The sequence below is a fragment of the Ursus americanus genome, chromosome 21 (assembly GCF_024610735.1).
Source record: "Ursus americanus isolate L20-20 chromosome 21, mUrsAme1.1.p, whole genome shotgun sequence".
Classification (NCBI taxonomy): Eukaryota; Metazoa; Chordata; class Mammalia; order Carnivora; family Ursidae; genus Ursus; species Ursus americanus.
In genome coordinates, this window is record NC_142147.1 from 5846340 (window position 1) to 5867697 (window position 21358).

The window sequence follows — 21358 nt, forward strand, 5'->3', positions numbered from 1 at the left end:
TTCTTGAGTTCTCGAAACCTCTCTAGCAAGTTAATCAAACTCAAGGAGGGGCTCATAGAATCCTGATTTCTAGCCCGTTGGTCAGAAGCACAGGTGACAACCTGGACATGAGACCAGCATCTGAAGTGGAGGCCAGACTTGTGGGACTGAGCCCCCAATTCTCTAGGTAGAGAGTGTCAGAACTAAGTCATAGGACACCCAGCTGGTGTCTGAGAACTGCTTGGCGGTGTAGGGGGAAACCCCTCAAGCTGGAAATGGTATCAGAATCATCAGCCCAGAAAATAGATGCAAAAATCCCCAACAAAATATCAGCTAATCTAATTCAGCAATTCATATAAAAAGTATAATACTTTCATATAATCACAACCAAATATGGTTTATCCTAGGAATGCAAGGCTGGTTTAAATTTTGAAGAATCAATGTCAAAAGGAGACACAGATCCAAGAAACAGAATAGAGCCCAGAAATATATTCTTACAAATAAAGCTATCATTATTATTTTTAAGAGATATAAAGGCAATTCAATGGAGAAAGGATAGTCTTCAACAAATGGTGTTGGAAAAATCAGTCACCCACAAGAAGGAAGGAAGGAAGGAAGGAAGGAAGGAAGGAAGGAAGGAAGGAAGGAAGGAAAGATCGATCCTTGGGCTACGCCTAGTACCTTATACAAAAATTAACTCAAAGTGGGTCATAAACATAAAGATAAAATTATAAAAGTTTCAGAAGGAAATATAGGAACAAATACTTATGACTTTGGGTCAGGCAGAGAGCTCTTAGATACATCAAAGGAAAATTCATTTAATTCTGACTTCATTAAAATTAAACTTTTCCTCTGTGAAAAACACTGTTGATACTGTATGGTGACTAACATAATATAATAAAAAATCATTAAAAAAAAAAAAAAGAAAAGAAAAACACTGTTGAGTGAACAGAAAAGTCAACACTGGGGGGGGAATGTTTGTAAATCACTTGCCAAAAGACTTCTTTATTTTTATTATTTTTTAAATAATTTTCTTAGCTAAGAAATTTTTTTTTGAAGATTTTATTTATTTGGCAGAGAGAGAGAGCACAAGCAGGCAGAGCAGCAGGGAGAGGGAGAGGGAGAAGGAGGCCCCCTGTGGAGCAGGGAGCCTGACGTGGGGCTTGATCCCAGGACCCCAGGGTCATGAGCTGAGCCAAAGGCAGATGCCCAACTACCAAGCCACGCAGGAGCCCCGAAAAGACTTCTTTGATCCAGAACTCAAAGCTGAACAGTAAGAAAACTATCCAATCTTGATATGGGCATAGCAGAGACTTCACCATTACAAAGCAGACACGTCAGACATTACAAAACTGCTGGTTAAAACCTGATAGTATCAAGTGCTGAGAACTACGTAGAGCAATTGAAAATCTGGTAACACTGTGGAAATGCAAAACAATATAACCACTTGGGAAAACAGGTTGGTGGCTTCTTACAAAGCTACCATGTGAATCAGCAGTCTCAGAGATGGATATCCAGAAAAATCAGACAACATGTTTACACAACACAACCTGTAAAGAAATGCTTACAGCAGTTTTATCAATAATAACCAAAAATTGGAAACAGTCCATATGTTCTTCAGCTGTTAGGAGTAAACTACAGTATATCCATACAATAAAATCTGTCCAGCAATAAAAGGGATAGAGTAATTGGCACACGCAATAACAAGAATCTTAAATGCATCATACTAAATGAAGAATTCGGACTCACACAAACTGGGGGGTTCTATTTATATGAAGTTTTGGAAATGGTGACACTATAGAACAAAAGATCCTTAGTTGCCAGGAATCAAGATTGAAGAGGGGCGCCGGGGTGGCTCAGTCAGCTAAGCCTCAGCCTTCGGCTCAGGTCAGGATCCCAGGGTCCTGGGATCGAGCCCCACATGGGGCTCCTTGCTCAGCGGGGAGTCTGCTTCTCCGTCTGCCACTCCCCCTGCTTATGTGCTCCTTCTGACAAATATTAAATAAAAATCTAAAAAAAAAAAAAAAGATTGAAGATGGCTTTGACTGCAAAGGAATAGCATGAGATACTTTCCTTGGGGTGACGGAGCTGTTCTTGATTATGGTGGCTGTCACATGACTGTGCCTGTCAAAAATGTTTCCTGTAGGTTACCTGACATGACTGACCAAGTGTCAGCGAGGAGTGAGTAATGAAAATGCTCTTAACTTGCCTTAAAAGGATAAACCGCCACAAACACTTTGGAAAGCCTTTTGGCATGCTCTGGTAAAGCTGAAAATGGTCACGTCCTGCAACACAAAAACTGCACTTCCAGATATACAACCAAACAAAATCATCATACATGGGCGTAATGAAAATGCAAAAATGGTTACAGCAGCATTATTTAATATACCAAAACGTGAAAGTAGGGGTGCCTGGGTGGCTCAGTCGGTTGAGCAACCAACTCCTGATTTCGGCTCAGGTCATGATCTCAGGGTTGTGGGCTCTCACTCAGCGGGGAGTCTGCTTGAGGTTCTCTCCCTCTGCCCCTCCCCCCTTATGTAAGCAAATCTTAAAAAAATGTGAAAGCAAATTAAATGTCTAAAAGGAGAATGGATAGTCGTTTCTACAATTGATACAAAAATTTAAAAATAGTGTATATTTATACAGTACATAAATATGAAGATATAAAACTGTATTAGGACTTACAAAACTCCAACTCACGATAGGGTACGTAGGAAAGATAATGGAAACAGAGATTTCCTCTATACCTGTAATACTTTATAGTTTTTACTTGAGAATACTTAATTGTCTAAGGGCTTAAGAAATTAAATATTTCTCAGACCTTGCTCTTTCTTTGAAATACTTCATGGAGAAATAATTCTATAATCATAAATTTTTAGAAATGTTATTTCAAATACTGAATATTGGAGAATGTAACTTTTATTTATTTTAAAAGCTTTTACAGAGAGGGAGAGCGTGAGCACAAGTAGGGGGTGGGGCAGAGGGAGAGGGAGAAGCAGACTCCCCGCTGAGCAGGGAGCCCGATGCAGGGCTCCATCCCAGGACCCCAGGATCATGACCCAAGCCGAAGGCAGATGCTTAACCAACTGAGCCACCCAGGTGCCCCAAGAGAATGTAACTTTTAATAACTTTTTAAAATAAATAAAAAAAAAAAGCTCAAATATTATATATAGTTGACATGGGAATTGGATCAAAATTTTAAAACTGTGGTAAATTGGATGGGTAAACAGATGATTTTAGAAGTTTAAAGGAAAAAATGTTGAAGACCACCCTAGCAGGTGAATACTCAAAATGAGATAAACTAGTTAACGGGTGATGTTTCAGAAAAATCCGCTTATAAATATATACACAAAAGAAGTCACTGGTGTCGAGTATGCTAGTGGTGTTCCCGTCCGTTGTTCTCAGTGGCCTATCCATAAAAACATAGGGATATCTTGTTTGTTGTGCTTCTCAGACACTGTGGTTTTTACATATTGGAAGTTTGTGGCAGCCCTGTGTCAAGCAAGCCTATCAGTGCCATTTTTCCAACAGCATTTGCTCATTTTGTATCTCTGGGTCACATGTGGTAATTCTCACAATATTTCAAACTTCCAAATTATTATATTTGAATTGCAGCAATCTCAAGATTAAACGTTAACAGACGAGGAGTTTCTCATGGATGAGCAAGGAAGTGACTTCTTCAGATGGAAGGTTCTCCTGGGGAGGATGGCGGGAAGACTGTTGAAACCACCACAGACGGCTCAGCGTATCACATGAACTTAGCTGGTAAAGCAGCAGCAGCAGCAGGGTTTGAGAGGACTGACTCCATTTTAAAAGAAGTTCTGTGGGTAAAATGCTACCAAACAGCATCACAAGCTGCAGAGAAATCATTTGTGAAACGAGAGTCGATCGATGCGGCAAACTTGATTATTGTCTTATTTTAGGAACTCGTCACAGCGACCCCAGCCTTCAGCAGCCTCCACCCTGACCAGTCAGCAGCCATCACATCGAAGCAGCAAAAAGATGATGACTTGCTGGAAGCTTAGATTCTGGTGAGCAGTTCTGAGCAATAAAGCACTTTTGAGTGAAGGTACGTACCTTGTTTTAGACCTACTACTACTGCACAGATCACAGTACAGTGTAAACAGAACTTCCGTATGCACCGGGAAACCAAAAAATTCATTTGACTCACGTTATTACAATATTTGCTTTGCTGTGGTCTGGAACGGAACTGGTAGTATTTCTAAGGTATGCCTGTCCATCTGTTATATAGCAAGCTTCCATACATGCGTAGTTTCATTTTTCCCTAAAAAAACTGAAATACAGTTCACATAGAGTGTTATGTTAGTTTCGGGAGTCCAACAGTGATTCGACACTTCGGTACATTCCCCGGTGCTGTCCCATGGTAAGTGTCATCAGCAAACAGCATCACAGTATTACTGACTATATTCCCTGCGCTGTGCTTTTCATGCCCGTGACTTATTTCTAACTCCAAGTCCATACCTCGTAATTCCCTTTATCTACTTCACCTACCCCCTCACCCACCTGCCTCTGACAACTGTCATACTCATGCAGTTCTACCTTCAGATATTGTATTCAATTTCAGTTTGTATACCCCAGACAACGGCATTCTATCCGACTACTACAACTTTATCTCGAAGGGCAAGTATCCCCACGTGTTTTTACTCAAAATCGTTATGGTTCTTCTTGAACGCTTTCCTCTTCTACGTGAATTCTGGAATTAGCTTGCCATCTTCCCTAGAAAGCCCTCCTGGGATTTCGACTGGAATTACTTTAAAATGATAAATTTGAGAACAATGAACATTTTTGTGATATTCAATCTTCCCATCCATGAAAATGATCTCGCTCTCTCTCCCATTTCTGTAGGCCTTCTTTTATGCACTTCAATATAATTTTAAAATTTGCTTCCTGGTACCTTCTGATTTGTGCTTATTGTAAATAGTCCTTTAAAAAGTTTTCTTTTCCAACTGCTTTTGGCTGTAGTATAAAGAAAAGCAACCGATTCTTACAACTGATGAACTTTTTTTCTTTCTCTCATTTTGTTGCACTGACCAGGATTTCAGAACACCACCAACTAAAACGTTGACAACAGACATCCTTGACTTGTCCTGAGCTTAAAGGAAATGCTTTTAAGGTCTCACCATTAATTACAATGTTTGAATTAGGGTTTTAGTAGATACTCTTCATCGTGATTAAAATGCATTCTCCTATGTTGGAATTACTGAGAGATTTTTTTATCAATAGGCTTTAAGTTTCATGGAGTATTTTTCTGCATCTACTGATATATCTGGATTTTTTCTTTTAATCTGTTAATCTGGGAAACTACATCATTTACTTTTCTAATATTAAGCTGTCTAGGAATTTGTAGGTCATGATTTCTAAAAAAAAAAAAAAATTACCAGGATCAGTTTGTTATTGCTTAGTTTTTTGGGTCTTCTCCCTCCCCCCCCCCCCATTTTACAAATAATCCTGGTTTATAACTCTCCATGCTGTTTAGTTTTGATAGAATAGGCTGGGGAATGTTCTTTTTTCTTCAATTTTCTGAAACCATTTATATAACATGTTCCAATCTAACCAATTTTTCTGTTTACATATTTTAAGTACAAAATCAGTTTTGTTAACTTTGTAAGATTTATTCAGGTTTTCTATTTCTCTGATTTCGTCTTTGTAAATTTTATATATATGTATGTAAATATGTATATATACACATATATTATATATTTCAGGAAATTGTCCACTTAAACTTTACAAAGTTATCAGCAAAGAATTATTCTTAGTATTCTCTTGGAGTCTAAAACAGTTGGATTACAGAAAATTTCAAATGTGCAAAAGCAGACAAAATAGTATCATAAACCCCTGTTCTCATTCCCTAGCTTTACCAATTCACTCAGCCAGTCTTGCTTGAACTATACCCCTCTCACACCTGCCTCTCACATACGGAGACAAATAAACCAAAGAGAATTCACATGTCAACAGTTCCATGTGTATTGCTAAGGACCACTTAAAATATCAGTTCTATTATCAAACAAAACAAATAATTTCTTCATACCAAATACCAGTGTTTAGACTTCCGTCTTCTAATGTTTCCTACTTTTATACTTTGAATCCACAAGTTCATTTGACTTCACGTTTCTTTTAATTTATGATTCACTGCTTTTTCCCCTTTGTTATTTATTTATTGAAGAAACACTCAGGTTTTTTTTTTCTTTTGTTCAGAAGGTTTTCTTCATAGTTTGTCTTATAAGAGTTTTTAAATCTCTGCTATAGTTGATTCATGACCTTTTCCTTTTTTTTTTTTTAAAGATTTTACTTGAGAGAGAGAGAGACAGAGACAGAGAGAGGGGAGAGGCAGAGAGAGAGGGAGAGGGAGAAGCAGACTCCCCGCTGAGCAGGGAGCAGGTCCGGGACCATGCTCAGACCAGGACCATGCTCAGGGCCCAATCCCAGGACCCTAGGACCCTGAGAGCATGACCTGAGTCGAAGTCAGCCACTTAATCGACTGAGCCACCCAGGCGCCCCCATGACCTCTTCCATTCCTGAATATTGTTTAGGTCTTTTTGGCTAAATCAATCTTGGCAGAGGTTTACCTATACTCATCTTTTACAAAGGGCCAGCTTTTGGCTTTGTTGATTCTTTTTACAATATAACTTATTTCTGCTTTCATTATTACCCTTTCTTTGGATTTCTTTGGTCATTCTTCTGAATTGAAACTTGCTCATTAAAATCTTTTTCTTCTAAAAGAAGCATTTATAAACTCCCTTATAGTACTTTTGAGCTGCATCCCACACATTTTGATATATATTTTCAATTTTACTCAGTTTTAAGTGTGTTTAAATTCCCATCCTGATTTCTTCTGTGACCTATTAATTACTAAGTGGTATATTATTAAATGACCAAACCTATGGGTTTTAAAGTTACCTTCTGGTTGCTGGTTCCTGATTTAATTGTATTTTTGTCGATCCTCTGCATAATACCAAGGACGGGTATATATTTCAGACTTCTGTTTTTAGTCTAGCGTATGGATCAGATTTCATAAACGTTTCATGCATGTTTGCAGAGAATGCATACTTCCTGGATGCTGGGAGTACAATACCAAGTCTCATCAGGCATACTGTGTTGTTTAAATCTGAGCCTCACTACTTTTTCTGTATGCTTAATTACTGAGAGGTGAAATTAATTACCCACTATAATTGTGGATCTGTCAATTTTCCTCAGCAACTGTCAATTCATATTTTGAGGCCGTATTAATACATAAAATCGAAAATTATATCTTCCTCGTGAATTGGTGACATCCTTGATTTGTATTTTAATAGCTATATCAGATCTCTTTTGGTATGTGTCTATTATTTCTTTTCTGTTTTCTTATTTTCAAAATTTCCCACAGTTATCCTAAAACAGATTATACTTGGATTTTAATTGTAGCATTTGGTCCATTTATTATTTTTGCTCAGAAATATCTTAATTTTGCCTACATTCTAAAATGATAGTTGAGTACTGAATTTTTAGATTGGCAGTTATTTTTTTTCTTAGCACTTTGAAGACATTATTGTCTTCTGGCTCCTATTTTGCTATTAATGATTCTCCTAGCTCTCTTCTTTCTCTAGTTGTTTTAAAGATTTTCTCATTGTCTGTCATGGCCAGTATAGGGAGGTGTCAATATAAACGTTTTTTCTTGCTTTGGGAGTCACTTTGCGTCAATCCTTTTTGTCAGCTTGCACATTTTCTTGCTAAACTGCCACGACCCCTCCCTGACCCCCTGAGCTACATTCTGGGTAATTTTCTTAGATCTATCTTTTAATAACTATACCTTTTACTTGAGGAAGTTCGACTTGGTTATTTATTTATTTTTAAACATTTTTATTTATTTATTTATTTGACAGAGAGAGACAGCCAGTGAGAGAGGGAACACAAGCAGGGGGAGTGGGAGAGGAAGAAGCAGGCTCATAGCGGAGGAGCCTGATGTGGGGTCGATCCTAGAACGCTGGGATCACGGCCTGAGCCGAAGGCAGACGTTTAGTGACTGTGCCACCCAGGCACCCCGACTTGGTTATTTTTATAAAGTGTACCTGGTCATTTTTCTTTCTCGTCTTTTTGATTCTTTCTTGTAAGATACTTAAAACACTTAACTTCTTAGGTACCTAAGAAACTTCTTGCTGTTATGTCTGCTAATTCACTCATGATGGGTTGTTTGCTTATGTTTTCTACTTTTGGGTTGTGAGCTTACCTTCAGCAGTGTTTTACTGATGGCGATCATACAGCCTCTGTGGTTACTTTGAAGACTGATTTATTTGTGTGTGTGTGTGTGTGTGAGAGAGAGAGGGAGAGAGAGCACAAGCAGGGGGAGCGGCAGAGGGAGAAGCAGGCTCCCCACTGAGCTGGGAGCCTGACGTGGGGCTCGATCCCAGGACCCTGAGATCATGATCTGAGCTGAAAGCAAACGCTTAATCAACTGAGCCACCCAGGCGCCCCTCTGTGGTTATCCTGTATTTATTTTTGCCAGGTGTCTAAAAAGATTTTTGAGGCCAGGACCATATTGTTAATTTTTAGACTAAGTGGTTCCTGGACTGGGCATGGACTATAAATCACAGACATCCCAAACTAATGAGAACAGGTTTCCAGGTAAAAGTTTGAGGGGAGACCCCAGCCTTAGCCTGAGACTGAGCCCAGAAAGACAAGCTTCTCCACCGTCAACCTGTGTTAGTGGAAGAGGCTTCTAATCTACCATTTCATAGCAATTCTATTTCCCTTTAGGGGCTCCAGTTTTAGGGGAGGGCTCTCACGAAGGTCACAAACCCCAGGCCTCTTCTGTCTCACCGTGGTAACATCGATCTCTACCAGTGAGTGGTTGCAGGGTACTGAAATCAGCAAGAGCCATTTGTACCATCGATTACGGTGTTCAGTTTATTGCTCTGGTTTACAGTTCTCTCTCTTCATCTCTAATCTTGAAGAATTACCTTCTTTTTTTAGAAATGTTACCTATGCTTTTAAAAGGGTATCTTTGTGTTTTACACCCAGTGTTTCCAGGTGTTTTGTAACAGTCAGGTTTTCACGTTATCTAATCTACCCTATTAACATAACTCTAAATTCGATATTCGTAATTCTTTGGCAGTTTGTTCTCTTATCCTCACTTTCTCTTTTCACATATATCTACATTAAATATGGGTATTTCTGTGAATTTTCACTGTGAATATTCCTAGAAGTATAAATTAAAAGCAAAAAGCAAAAGTAGTCAGCAACCAATCTCAATCTGTCAGAGTTATTTAAAAACATCCTTCCCTGCAGTACTTTCCAATAAAAGCTCTACTCATTAGCAGAGGACGGCGTGGAACGAACACAGAAGCAAGACACGCTGTATTTGTGTTTTGGTTTTGACACTTCCATGACCAACTCTGAGAGCTCTGACGAGACACCTGAACCTCCTGTGGCCTATTTTTCCTCCTCCTCAAGTGTTTTATGCGTCGATAACCGTCTGGATCAATACCTGGCACCCTCGATTTAGGAATACACGGATTTTAAGAATCTCAATGTTGGTGTGATATTCCTGAAACTATACTGCAGTTTATTTAACTATAACAATGCTGAGATCTTAGCTGGCCAATTTGATTGAAATAAAATTAATTTTTAAAAAGTTGCAATATCAGTTCATATAACAGTAAATATCTGCATGAATCAAAACAATACATTATGCTAACCAATGTCTTATTATGTTCTTCTCTAAAGTGACTCAATACGTAATAATACCTTGGCTTTTGGAGTCGCTTTAATTGTCCATATGCAATCAACTGCTTGGCCAGGTTTTGTTTTTTCTTCTTGTTCTACCTGACTAGAACGCACTATCCCGTCAGCTCCCGAGAGCTCAAACTGGCAATCTAGAAAGAACAGATGAATGATGTTCAAAGGAAAATAAGACCGACCAAAACGCCATGAGGAAAAAGAGGTGATATACTAAACCTGGGATGGGATTTAAAATACCTCCTAGGTAAGTAAAGTCTGGATCTGTAATAGAAAAAAGAAGAAAGTAATTGGCATTGAGACCGTTTAGAGTTACATTAAGGTTTCATGTCTTAAGTTATGTCTAATCCTTCATTTAACAGCAAAGCAAGAGAAAGCTTTCACTGGTGTAGACTACAGAGCACGGTTTGTTGTTTTTCCTGGGCATGTGTAGGTGCTTACTTATAGGAACGATGTTTTTTTTAAAAACGGTAATGTTTATACTTTTGATCCCATCATCAATAACTTATTTACGCCACCCGAAAACCTGCAACCCTCTGTCAATAGCAACAGCTAGTGCATTAATGGATGGATGAATAAACATAATGTAGTATACACAACACAATGGACTATTATTCAGCCTAATAAAGAAATAAAATTCTGATATATGTTACAACATGGATAAACCCTGAAACATTACACTAAGTGAAATAAGCCAGACCCTCAAGGAAAAATGTTAATATTGTACGATTCCATCTATTGAGGCTCCTAGATTAGTCTAATTCATATAGATAGTAAGTACCCAGAAGCTGGAGGAAAGGGGGAATAGGCAGTTTGTATTTAATGGACACAAGGTTTCAGCTTGAGTTAACAAAAAAGTTCTGGAAATGGATGGTGATGACAATTACACAACATTGTAAATGTACTTAACATGTCCGTGTACACTTAAAAGGAACGAAAATGGTGACTCTTGTGTTATTTGTAATCCCCCCCACCCAGTAGTAGCTAGTGAGCAGTGTTTTCAAAATGGCGGGGGAAAAACGACTAGTTGATAAACAGGATATTCGGTCCGGCAAAGTAGTTGATAGACCAAAAACCAATAGTTCATATCAAAATAACTCATTTCAGTAAATTGGTCAGATATTTGATTTTTATGAACTAAATCAATTAACTGAAATAATGATACTTTAGTGTGAAAAAGATGTTAAAAAATCTTATATATGAATCAGATCTTTGTAAACTAGTTTAGACTACCTGAAAGAAAAAAACCCATACATCAAAACAATGCTCTTAATTGAATACTGTTTTTAAATATTAAAAATCAGGCTTTTTAATATGTAAAGATTCTTACTTGAAGAAAAGTAGCTCTTTTTCTATTAGTTTATGTATCTTGAGAGCAACTTTATATGGACTATGGTTAAAATATAGACAAATTATAATAAAACCTGGGATTTCTAGACTGTATTACCTTCCATTTGCATTTTATAGTACTTCAAAGTTTCTATACAATTATGCTTAGTATCATGCTAATTATAGCAATATCAGGAAAACTACGTAATATTCCACTTTGAAGATGAAGAACTTGAATGAGAGAGATTATGATTTTCTTAGACCATATTTATAATGGCAGAGCCAGGACTAGATTGCAATTCTCCAGACAATTTTTCGTACCCTGCCATACTGCCTTTATAATGTGGGTGAGGATTCCACAGTTTTACCACTAAAAGAAGAAATATCAAAATAAATAGGTAATGCATAATTGGCTAATTATGGCTGTGTCTAGTTATTTCAAGTCATACTTAGAAAATAAATTTGTCTAGGGATCAGTAAATCTAGAAGACTACTACTCCTAATAATGAGAGGTTAGTATATTTTAAAGGTTTTATTTATTTTAGAGCGAGCGAGTGTGCACACGTGTGCCTGAGGTGGGGGGGAACAGAGGGAAAGAGAGACTCTCAAGCAGACTCCATGCTGAGCGTGGAGCCCGACGTGGGTCTTGAGCTCATGATCGACATCCTGACCTGAGCAGAAATCAAGAGTCAGACACTTAACCGACTGAGCCACCCAGGCACCCCAAGAAATTAGTATATTTTAAATGAAATTCTCTAAATTACTGGTGCTATCTGTTGAGGTGCTATCTCTTAATGGACTGCTGCTTCCTGGAAGTAACTGGGATAATTCTGGAAATTTTAATGCAATAATGACAATATCCTAGAATTATTGTCTACACATGAAGAAATTCTGATTCATTTGGCAGGTAGCTCCTATGACTTTTTACTCCACAAAAGAGCTGAAATGTTGTTGTCCCCTTTCAGCAAGGTTGGATTTATTTTATTAAGTTAAAAGAGGAAAGTCTTTAAGATGTATTCTCAATTAAACTAAACCCCCCCCGCTTTTTTGAATATGATAACTATGCAGAAAGTATCTGGAATTAAAAACAATTTTAACAAGAATTGAACATCCAGTTAAATACAATAAACTGTGTATTGAAATAGGTTTTGCAGGTTATTTAAAGATTCTGAGATATTTTAAACCAGCAATTTTTTTCGTCCTGGCCATTTGGTGTATATAAGGTCCTATTTGAACTTTCAAATTAAATTTTTTTGATAACTCTGATTTTTAAAAATTTCTTTTTACTGTAGTAAAATATACATAACATATACATATACAACCACTGTCTACTGAAGCAAAAATTAAAACCACAAATTTTACTATGATTCAGCAATTGTGCTCCTTGGTATTTATCTAAATGAGTTAAAAACTTGTCGAGGAAAAACCTACATACGGATGGTTATAGCAAGTTTATCTGTAATTGCTAAAACTTGGAAGCAACCAACATACCCTTCAGCAGAGTGGATATACTATTGTACATACATACAATGAAATATTTTTCAATATTAAAAAGAAATGAGCTGTCAAACCATGAAAAAACACAAGCGGAAACCTAAGTACAGATTACTACGTGAAAGAAGCCAGCCAGAAAAGGCTACATGTTGTAGGGTCCCAACCATGTGACATTCCGGAAAGGGCACAACTGCAGAGACACAGGACCTTGCTGGCCAAGAGCCGGGGGAGCGACGGACAGGTGGAGCGCGGAGGATCCTCGGGGCAGCGGGAATACTCGGTATGATATTGTAATGCGGACACAAGTCCTCATACATTTGTCCGAACACCCAGAACGCACAAGACCAACAACGAACCCTAACGTAAACTACGGATTTGGGGGGACGATGTGCCCGTGTGGGCTCATCAGCTGTGACGGACGAACTGCTGGGAGCGGGTGCTGATCCTGGAGGGCAGCTGTGCGTGTGCGGGGTTGGGGATACACGTAACTCTGTACCTTCTGCTTAGTTTCGCTGGGAACCTAAACCTGTTCTAAAAAATAAAGTCTACTAGATAAACTTTACTTTCTAAAATGTTATCCTTTCGGCACTGAGAACATAAATACTGAAACAACACTTACAAATTCCCATTCTGCTTACTGACAGGAAAAAAAAGCTGATTCTGCTGTTCAGGCAATAAAGCCGGTAATACAGATGTATGCTTGTCAGTTACGTAAAACAAAATAGATACAGAAAAACATCTGAAGGGATACACACCAAACTGTTCATGGTGGTTTTTATATATATGATGGTAAGATTACGGACATTTTCTTTCCATCTGGATATATACTTTCTTTTAATTAACACATTTCTTACATGAAAACAAAAGCAAAGAGATGACAGAACTGGTACACTAAGTTACTTTTTCATCTTGTTAGTCTGTAAGTTGTTTGAAGACAGGAGCAGTAACTTGCAATCTTTGTGTTTCTGCACGAGGGATACGCACGGTTTTACACCAGAGACGCCCTGCGGGCCTCCAAGTGTCCGCACGTACCGCGGGGCAGGGTCAGACACGCAGAGCGCGCTGAATGGAGACCCTAATGCAGATCCGCAGAACTGTATTACTTTGTGTGGCAAAAAAATGAGTGACTATTACACTACAAAAGATGGGATTAAGTTAAGGATTCTGAGAGGGCAGTGTGAAGACGGAGGTAGGGACCAGAGTGATGTGGCCACAAAGCCAGGAATGCTGGGGAAGCCCCCAGAAGCTAGAAGAGGTTAGCAATGGATTCTCCCGTAGAGTTCCCAGAAGCAAGGTGGCCCTGCTGGGTTTTCTGCCCTCCAGAACTCTGCGAGAACAAATTTCTATTGTTCTCAGCTGCTAAATTTGTAGTTCTTACGGCAGCCTCGGGAAAGTAATACATCAGGTGTTCCCATTTTACCAACAGCCACCCTCAGGTACGACTGTGCTGAATAGTCTCACAGCTATCCGGGAACAGAGAACGGATTTAAATCCAGATCTTTTGCCTCCAAGTGCAGAGCAGCACTTTTTCTATTGCTCAGTATTTTCTAGAGATTACTTATCCAAGTGGGGGGTTAATTCAAGCATTCCAATGGAAAAAAACCTGCCAAAATAATTTTTGGTAAGGATCATGAAAATAAGACAATTTGCTGAATTATCTTTTAAAATATATTTATCTTGATGTTTTTAGCCTTGACACACTTTATAAAACATAAAGAAATCGAAGAAAAATGTGATACCATCTATGAAATGCTTCAAAATTCAAGTGAGACAGTTCTAGTTCCAATTTTTGGTTTTATTTCTTCATGAGGTGATTTCCTTTGACCTTGCTAATTTCTTTAAAACCTTGATTTGATTAACTTGACTAAATTCTCTTTTCTAGACATAAGATTCTAAAACCAGAGTGAGACCCGCTGAAAAAAAGACAACTTCGTTACCTGGAATAAATGAATATTTTGCTCGAAATCCCAGTCCTTCAAGTTCTTCATCAGAACTAAACTTAATCCACATGAACCTCCCTGTTGATCTAATTAGTGGAGGGCTTTTCACGCCACAGTACCGATCTATAAGTGGAGAGAAACCAAACGGCCCATCTCGAACCTCCAAGTGGTCAAACCGACATTCAAATGATGGTTCTATATAGTAATGTTCATCAAAGGTCAACTCTATTCTTTGACGTGGAGCAGCTAGAAAATAAAAGCAAGCAAATCAGGGCAACACAAAGAAAAGTATAAGTGTCCTGACACAAGTAGGAAAAGCAAAACAACTGCTCTGTTACTGTTTCACAGATGAGAATCATGAGGACAGTTACACATAAAATTCATAATTAATATTATTTTATATCAATAACAATGCTGCTCTGCAGAACTACAGTGCTCTTTCCCTTTGGAATATTTTGTTTATTAAATTAGTTAAATGTACTTAACTGATTAAAATTAGAGAAGCTAATGCTTAGTTCATGAGATACAATGAATAGAAAAACAGAAGAAACGATTAAGAACTAATGTAACTATGGACATAAATTTGCATAAAGCATGATAAGCGATGCCAGTAAGTTTGAGTTTCTTTCTTTCTTTCTTTCTTTCTTTCTTTCTTTCTTTCTTTCTTTCTTTCTTTCTTTCTTTCTTTCTCTTTCTTTCTTTTTCTTTCTTTCTTTCTTTCTTTTTCTTTCTTTCTTTCTTTCTTGTTTCTTATTAGAGAAGTTTCTCCTATATACCGATGCATCTGGTTGAATTGTATGTTAAGAGATTCAAAATTCCTATAAAATTTCAACTATTATTTTGTTAATGTGTTCAATATTCAGAAATATTTATAATTACTAGAGTTCAATTCAAATGCATGTTTAAATTTTGTTCAAACTGGCTTAAACTGGGCATCTTACCAATGTACTTAGTTTTACAATAAAGTTAAAATTCACCCATTAAAAGACAGAAAGTGGTCAAATACCTTCCAAAATGTAGATACACTCCTTGTTTGGTGGATAAGAGTCAGGATAATTTGGTGAAGCAAAATGACCTCCATTGCTGGTTCGAACCCAAATGCCACACTGGGTTGCAGGAATATGCTTGATTCCAATATTTTGTCCATCTTAGGGAAAAATGGCATTTAAAACATGAATTACAGCAAAAGAGGATAGCATTCTTCTCTTTTCCCCACAATGCAGCCACACAATCGCGCACTCGGTGTTACACAGACAGCGTATGTAATTTTGTAAGAACCGCTGCCAAGTTTAGCGCGACAAACTGAACACAGCAGAAGTGGGAGAAGGTAGAGCTGTATGCTGTGCTGGGGGGAAGAACTTGCTGCTAGAGGACAAGTCTGCCCTACAGGAGAGCAGGGAACTAAAATGCTTAGATTTTACAAGGGCAAAACCGTGTGGGAGAATCTGATACATCAGTACGACTCTATAAAATTCAGTTCTGACATAAAAATAAAAGGATCCCAGGGGTTTCTCTCTGGCATGGTACCTCTATATTTAGTTTATCACAAAAGCCAAATGGGATCCAAAGCTTACAAAGGGATTTTAGTTAAAGATTGTAGATTGAACACACGCATTTGGTTCTCTCTCCTTAAACTCCACTAACAGTACCGGATTTCTTAAGGGCAAAAATAAACCCCTAAAGAGGCACAAAGAGGAAGATGCAATCGCAACAACCGGCAGGACCTGGTGAGCAGGAGAGGCCATGACAGGTGGTGGTGAAACTGTCCCTTCTAGAAACATGAGGCCTGGCTAAAAGTCTATTTAGAATCAATCTGATTTCTAATACCCCCCCCCCCCTACTCTACAAACCTAGGTATCTCCTGCTCTGTCACCACATCAGAAAACAGAGGATTCCTTTGCAGAAGACAAAGCAAGGTTACTGGACTAGGAGACACCAGGCACAGCTGAGGGTGACGATACCAACACACACGAGGAGACGAGGGAATGTTAACACAGTGAATGGCATTCCTGGCCTCTTCCCCCACTCAACTCCTTTAAAGCCTCTAGGTGAGATGCAGAACTCTAAGCAGGAAATGGAAGGCCTCCTCTCTGGGCACTCTGCAGTGCAAAGGAAAACTGCCAGCAGTGGAGACTCAAGAATTCCCCAGCGCCGGGTCACTCACCGGTGAGCGCCATAGTAAACAAGTCCTTCTACACCTGCAGAGAGCTAATCATCAGATTTTAGTGCTCCTCTCATAAGAGCAGACAGTCAAGGATCACCAGATATTTGAGGAAAGCCTCTAATATGAATAATGAATAAAAAATGAGAAGAAAGCAAATCTGAGGAAACAAAGATTATGTAAAAAAAAAAAAAAAACCCAAAAAACTAAACAAAACTGTCATTTAATCTACCCTTAGAGAAAAACAGAGTGTATCTATAAAACAAGAACAAGGATACTTTAAGAATATTCAGAAAACAAAAATTTTCTAAAAATAGAAGAAATGAAAAATTAGTAGAAATTTTAAAGCAGAGGACCACAAAGTGTAGCCCTGGGCCAAATCCGACCTGTGGCCTGTTATCTTAAGGAAAGTTTTCAATGGAACACACCCATGTCCATTCACGGGCCTATGGTCCATAGCTGCTTTCATGCTACAGCAGCAGAAGTGAGTAACTGTAAGGCCTGCAAAATCTTAAATATTTACTGTCTGGCCCTTTACAGAAAACGTTTTCCAATTCCTGGTTTAGAGGGTAAAGTTGGGTAAGTCTCAATAGAGACTGAGAAGAAAACAGAAAGACAGACGGAAAACAGAAAAACTATAACCACAAAAATATCCCATAACCAACTAGAAGATTCTTTAGGATAAAACAGAAAAAAAATAGATAAAAGGGAATTTAAAAACTTAAACAAGAAAAAAAGGAAATAAAAGTTTCCTAAACTGAAAGACAAAATTTTCATATGGAAAAAGCTCCACGAGTGACTAAAATTCTGACCACAGATGTGACCGGAATTATGACAGAACTACACCGAAACAGGTGGTACAGAAGGAAAGTAACAGAACACTGGTATATGGTCAGGGGTAGGAAGGAGGTGCATGAAAGAGCTAAATTTTCATCTTGTATGGTGGGAAATCATTGTCTAATATGTAAAACTGAAATAATCAAGAAGTAATAGTATAACATATTATTTAGAAATATGCAAGGAAATGCCAAAAGATCCAGCTAAAATTCTGGTTATCTCCTTGGAGAAGGAAGTAGAGTAGGAGAGGATGGAAAACTACTTTTTCATAATTAACTTGGTAGAATGCTTTCATTTTTGTCATGTGTATGTATAATTTAGATGAAAATAAAAAGGAAATCAGTAAATGTTCTAAACTCTGACATGAAAACCTGGTTCAAAAAGCACACTAGCTTATCTTCTTTCATAAACAAGGGCAATCAGAACAGGTCCACAGGGCTTTGAGTAAGATACTGATGGAAATATTTTATTTGTCTACATTGAAAAAAGGGATTTCTATTTTTGCTGAGTGATAAAGCATGAAACTCATTTAATTTTTGGACATAATCCATAGTGTGCTAGGAGCTACTGGTGACGCCCATTTAAAAAATTTATCAGGGCAGGACTTGATGTTGACAATTTACTCTAGTTACCTGCAGCCGAACCCAGTAAAATTGAGGCTGACAGGTTGACAGAAAGCCTTAGGTCACTGGAAAACCCCAGAGGGATTATGGAAATGGTATTCAAAAGTCGGGATCCTTTCCAATAAGCCATCCCACTCACTGTCCTGAATACGTAGTAAGTTATCACCGTAAGTACTTTACCTTGGGTCTTTTGGGCCACAGCAATCCCTTCGACTACAAGTATTGTTATTAACAACACTAGAGAAATAACAGAAAAGAAAAGTTAAAAAACGGAATCAATATTACATTTTACTAAATCTATAAGGAAAATGAGATGATAAAGAAAAGATTAAGGCTGCTATTTCTTACTAACGTTCACTCTCAAGATTTTTAAGGGTTAAATGTTATGTTCTGATTTACTGTTTGACACTTAAGACAACCCAAGAAAAAACACAATTGATACTGTACTCATCTATGTAAGCACTAACAGTATATGCCATTTAAAGCATTTTTCAATTTATGATAGATTAAAAACACGTAGTTTTTTGCAACAAACTTTGTTGACCCCAATTATCCTGTATTTACTGTACTCTGTCTCAAAGAGTTTACGTGCATTGTATGGCTGGCTAGCTCTGCGATGTATTACGCCAGTAAAAGTTCAATTAGATTATCTGACTTGTGAGAACATTTATAACAAAGACAGAAGTAAGGGGGCAGCAGTCTCCCAGAAATCAATTCAAGATGTTTCAGTTGTGCAGCACTATGCAGGGTCCTGCACTACAGAAGCCAGCATACCTAGAAAATGAAGCTTTTTTCCCCCCAAGTTGAACATTTCTGAGACCCAGTCAATAACATATTGAATTGTTTTGTGTATGTATATGCATTTTGATGATTCTTTCAAACATTTTATTTCTATGAATGGTGCACTGATATCTTCACTCTCCCTTTCAATGGAAACCACAGTGTGAACTGGAGTTTTTATTATACATTCAGTCAATAAGCACTTACAGAGTACCTATGGTACCAAAGGAGAGCAGGCACCAAGGATACACAGATGTTTGGGGGAGAAATACAGGAAAATAATTAAAGAGCATGGACTTTACGAGTCAGGTGGATCCAGGCTGGGGTTCGAGTTTTGCTGTGTACCAGCTGTGAGGCCTTTTTAACTCTGTTTCCTTATTTGTAAAATGAGGATGTTGTCCCAGGAGCACCAACCTCATAAGGCTGTTGAGAAGATTAAATGAGATGATGAGGCATAGAGTACTGTTCTATGCTAGGCATTCTGCTAAATAAATGATAGGAAACTACGTCCTTAAAGAGTCAATCTATTGTCAAAAAGGATTTACAATACAAGGTGGACGGAAGTTTAATAAGAGTTATACAGAAAGCATAACGGAAGCAGAGACCGGAACCATTCATTCTGCTGGGGGTTAAAAGGAATAGAGTGAGGAAAATTCCAGAAATAGAAAGAAAGAGCTTAGACAAAAACACGGAGGAGCATGGTCTTGGAGGGTTAGCGGACTCTGAATACCACAGTAGGGTCAGCACAAGGAGGGGAGTAGCGGTGTATCAGGTGAGAAACAGAATGAGGTCTGATTGTAAAAAGTCTTCGCTGTCATACTAAAGAGTTTGGACTTTTGACTATCATGAGAAGTCATTTGGGGTTTTTATTATTTCTTTCTTCCTTTATTGTTCTATAAGGGGGGAGGGGCAGAGGGAGGGGGAGAGAGAGAATCTTAAGCAGGTCCCTCGCTTTCACAACCCTGAGATCACGACCTGAGCTGAAACCAAGAGTCAGACGCCTAACTAACCGACCCACCCAGGCACCCCTCATTTTGGGTTTTTAAACTACAGAATGATATTATCTATGTTTTAGACCAATAATCCTGATGGTTTCATGGAGTCTAAACTCTCAAAGAGAAGAGAGAAAGCCATTCAGGAAGCAAAAATGGTAAGGTCTTGAAGCAGAGCAGTGGTACTGGAAATGGAAAGGAGGCGAGATTTATGACATGGTTCCGATGTGGAGCTCACTGCAAATGGCGACTTACAGGACGAGAGCAGTGACGGGCACGCAGGCATTGAAGAGGCTGCTAGTCAAGTGACTGGTAGGTGGTCATACCATTGTTCACACGACAGCAGGTACTGAGTGTCTACTATCCAAGTCACCAATGTGAAAAGATAATTCTTGCCATTCAGTTGTTTACATTTTATAATCTAATCACCGACAGCTTCATCTTTAGCTTCCTGTACCCTTGCTGACCTTCGTCTCCTCTGTCTTCTCTCAACACCCTTCATTTCCCCTTCCCTTGCTTTGGTTGCTAGTAGTACTGAAGACCTCCTATTACACAGGAGCACTTCCCCCTTCACACTTTGCACTGATCAGGGTTAGCAATGGAGAAATGAAACCCTTTTTTTCCTTTTTTTAAAAACAGAATATTTACGATCAAAAAGAAAAGCCTAGAGTAATACTAGGTACCTGACAATTCAGCAAATAACACATCCATTCGTATCAATTGATCTTGTTAGAGGACACTATTTCCCAAGGCAAATCATTCAGATGATACACAACGGATCAAAATTTTGGGCTCAGTATACCCTTCCTCCTGAATCACAGGCATTAGCAGTTTTAGTTTTCACATTTATAAATCCCAGTATATAAGTAACACAAAGCCAGGCAGACAGGGCAAGTAACAAATCAACAAACTGAAACCAGGAGAGCAACAGTAAAACTATGGCAAAAGGATGAACAGCGCCAGTAAAATTACATAACGATCAGTGAAAGTTGTCTATGTAAAATATCTCATTTATGAAATTTACAGTGTGCGCTACAGTAGATCATTTTAAAAATAAAATTATAAGCCCAAATAAACCTATTATTCTTTTCTACTTTATTTAGACGGTTGCTCACAATTTCCTCTTCCCCCAAATGTTTAAAAAAACTATTCACAACTCAATCAACCAAATGAGCTATGCTACTGAATATAAAAATTTTATATGAAGAATTAGGGTGAATGTGCACAACAACCGGGGAGAGAAATATTTAGCTATACAGTTGTGACCATCAATCATTATAAATTCTATATCATAATAAACATAGTTTCCTTCTAGTTGTATAATAGGGTCTTTGCAAATTGCTTGTTATAACCAGCTCGGATATTAAAACAAACTCCATTAATGCCAAACACCGGAATTATTTAGTACACGAAGCAGTCCTTTGTTCTGTCTTTAGTTCCAATCACATGCCACTGTTCCCTTCTTCCTCTTACCAAAAGGATCAATAATTT

General features: G+C 38.2%; 1 protein-coding gene across 1 annotated transcript in view; it reads right to left on the reverse strand.

Moving 5' to 3' along the window:
- NETO2 (neuropilin and tolloid like 2) overlaps positions 1-21358 on the reverse strand; it is a 55909-nt gene that overhangs the window by 26122 nt on the left and 8429 nt on the right. Inside the window, exons 2-6 of the mRNA XM_087870407.1 lie at positions 18276-18332; positions 15481-15621; positions 14472-14720; positions 9931-9975; positions 9721-9848 (exon numbers count right to left, since the gene is read on the reverse strand). Of these exons, the coding sequence (XP_087726533.1) occupies positions 9721-9848; positions 9931-9975; positions 14472-14720; positions 15481-15621; positions 18276-18332 (620 nt within the window). The remainder of the gene's footprint in view (positions 1-9720; positions 9849-9930; positions 9976-14471; positions 14721-15480; positions 15622-18275; positions 18333-21358) is intronic.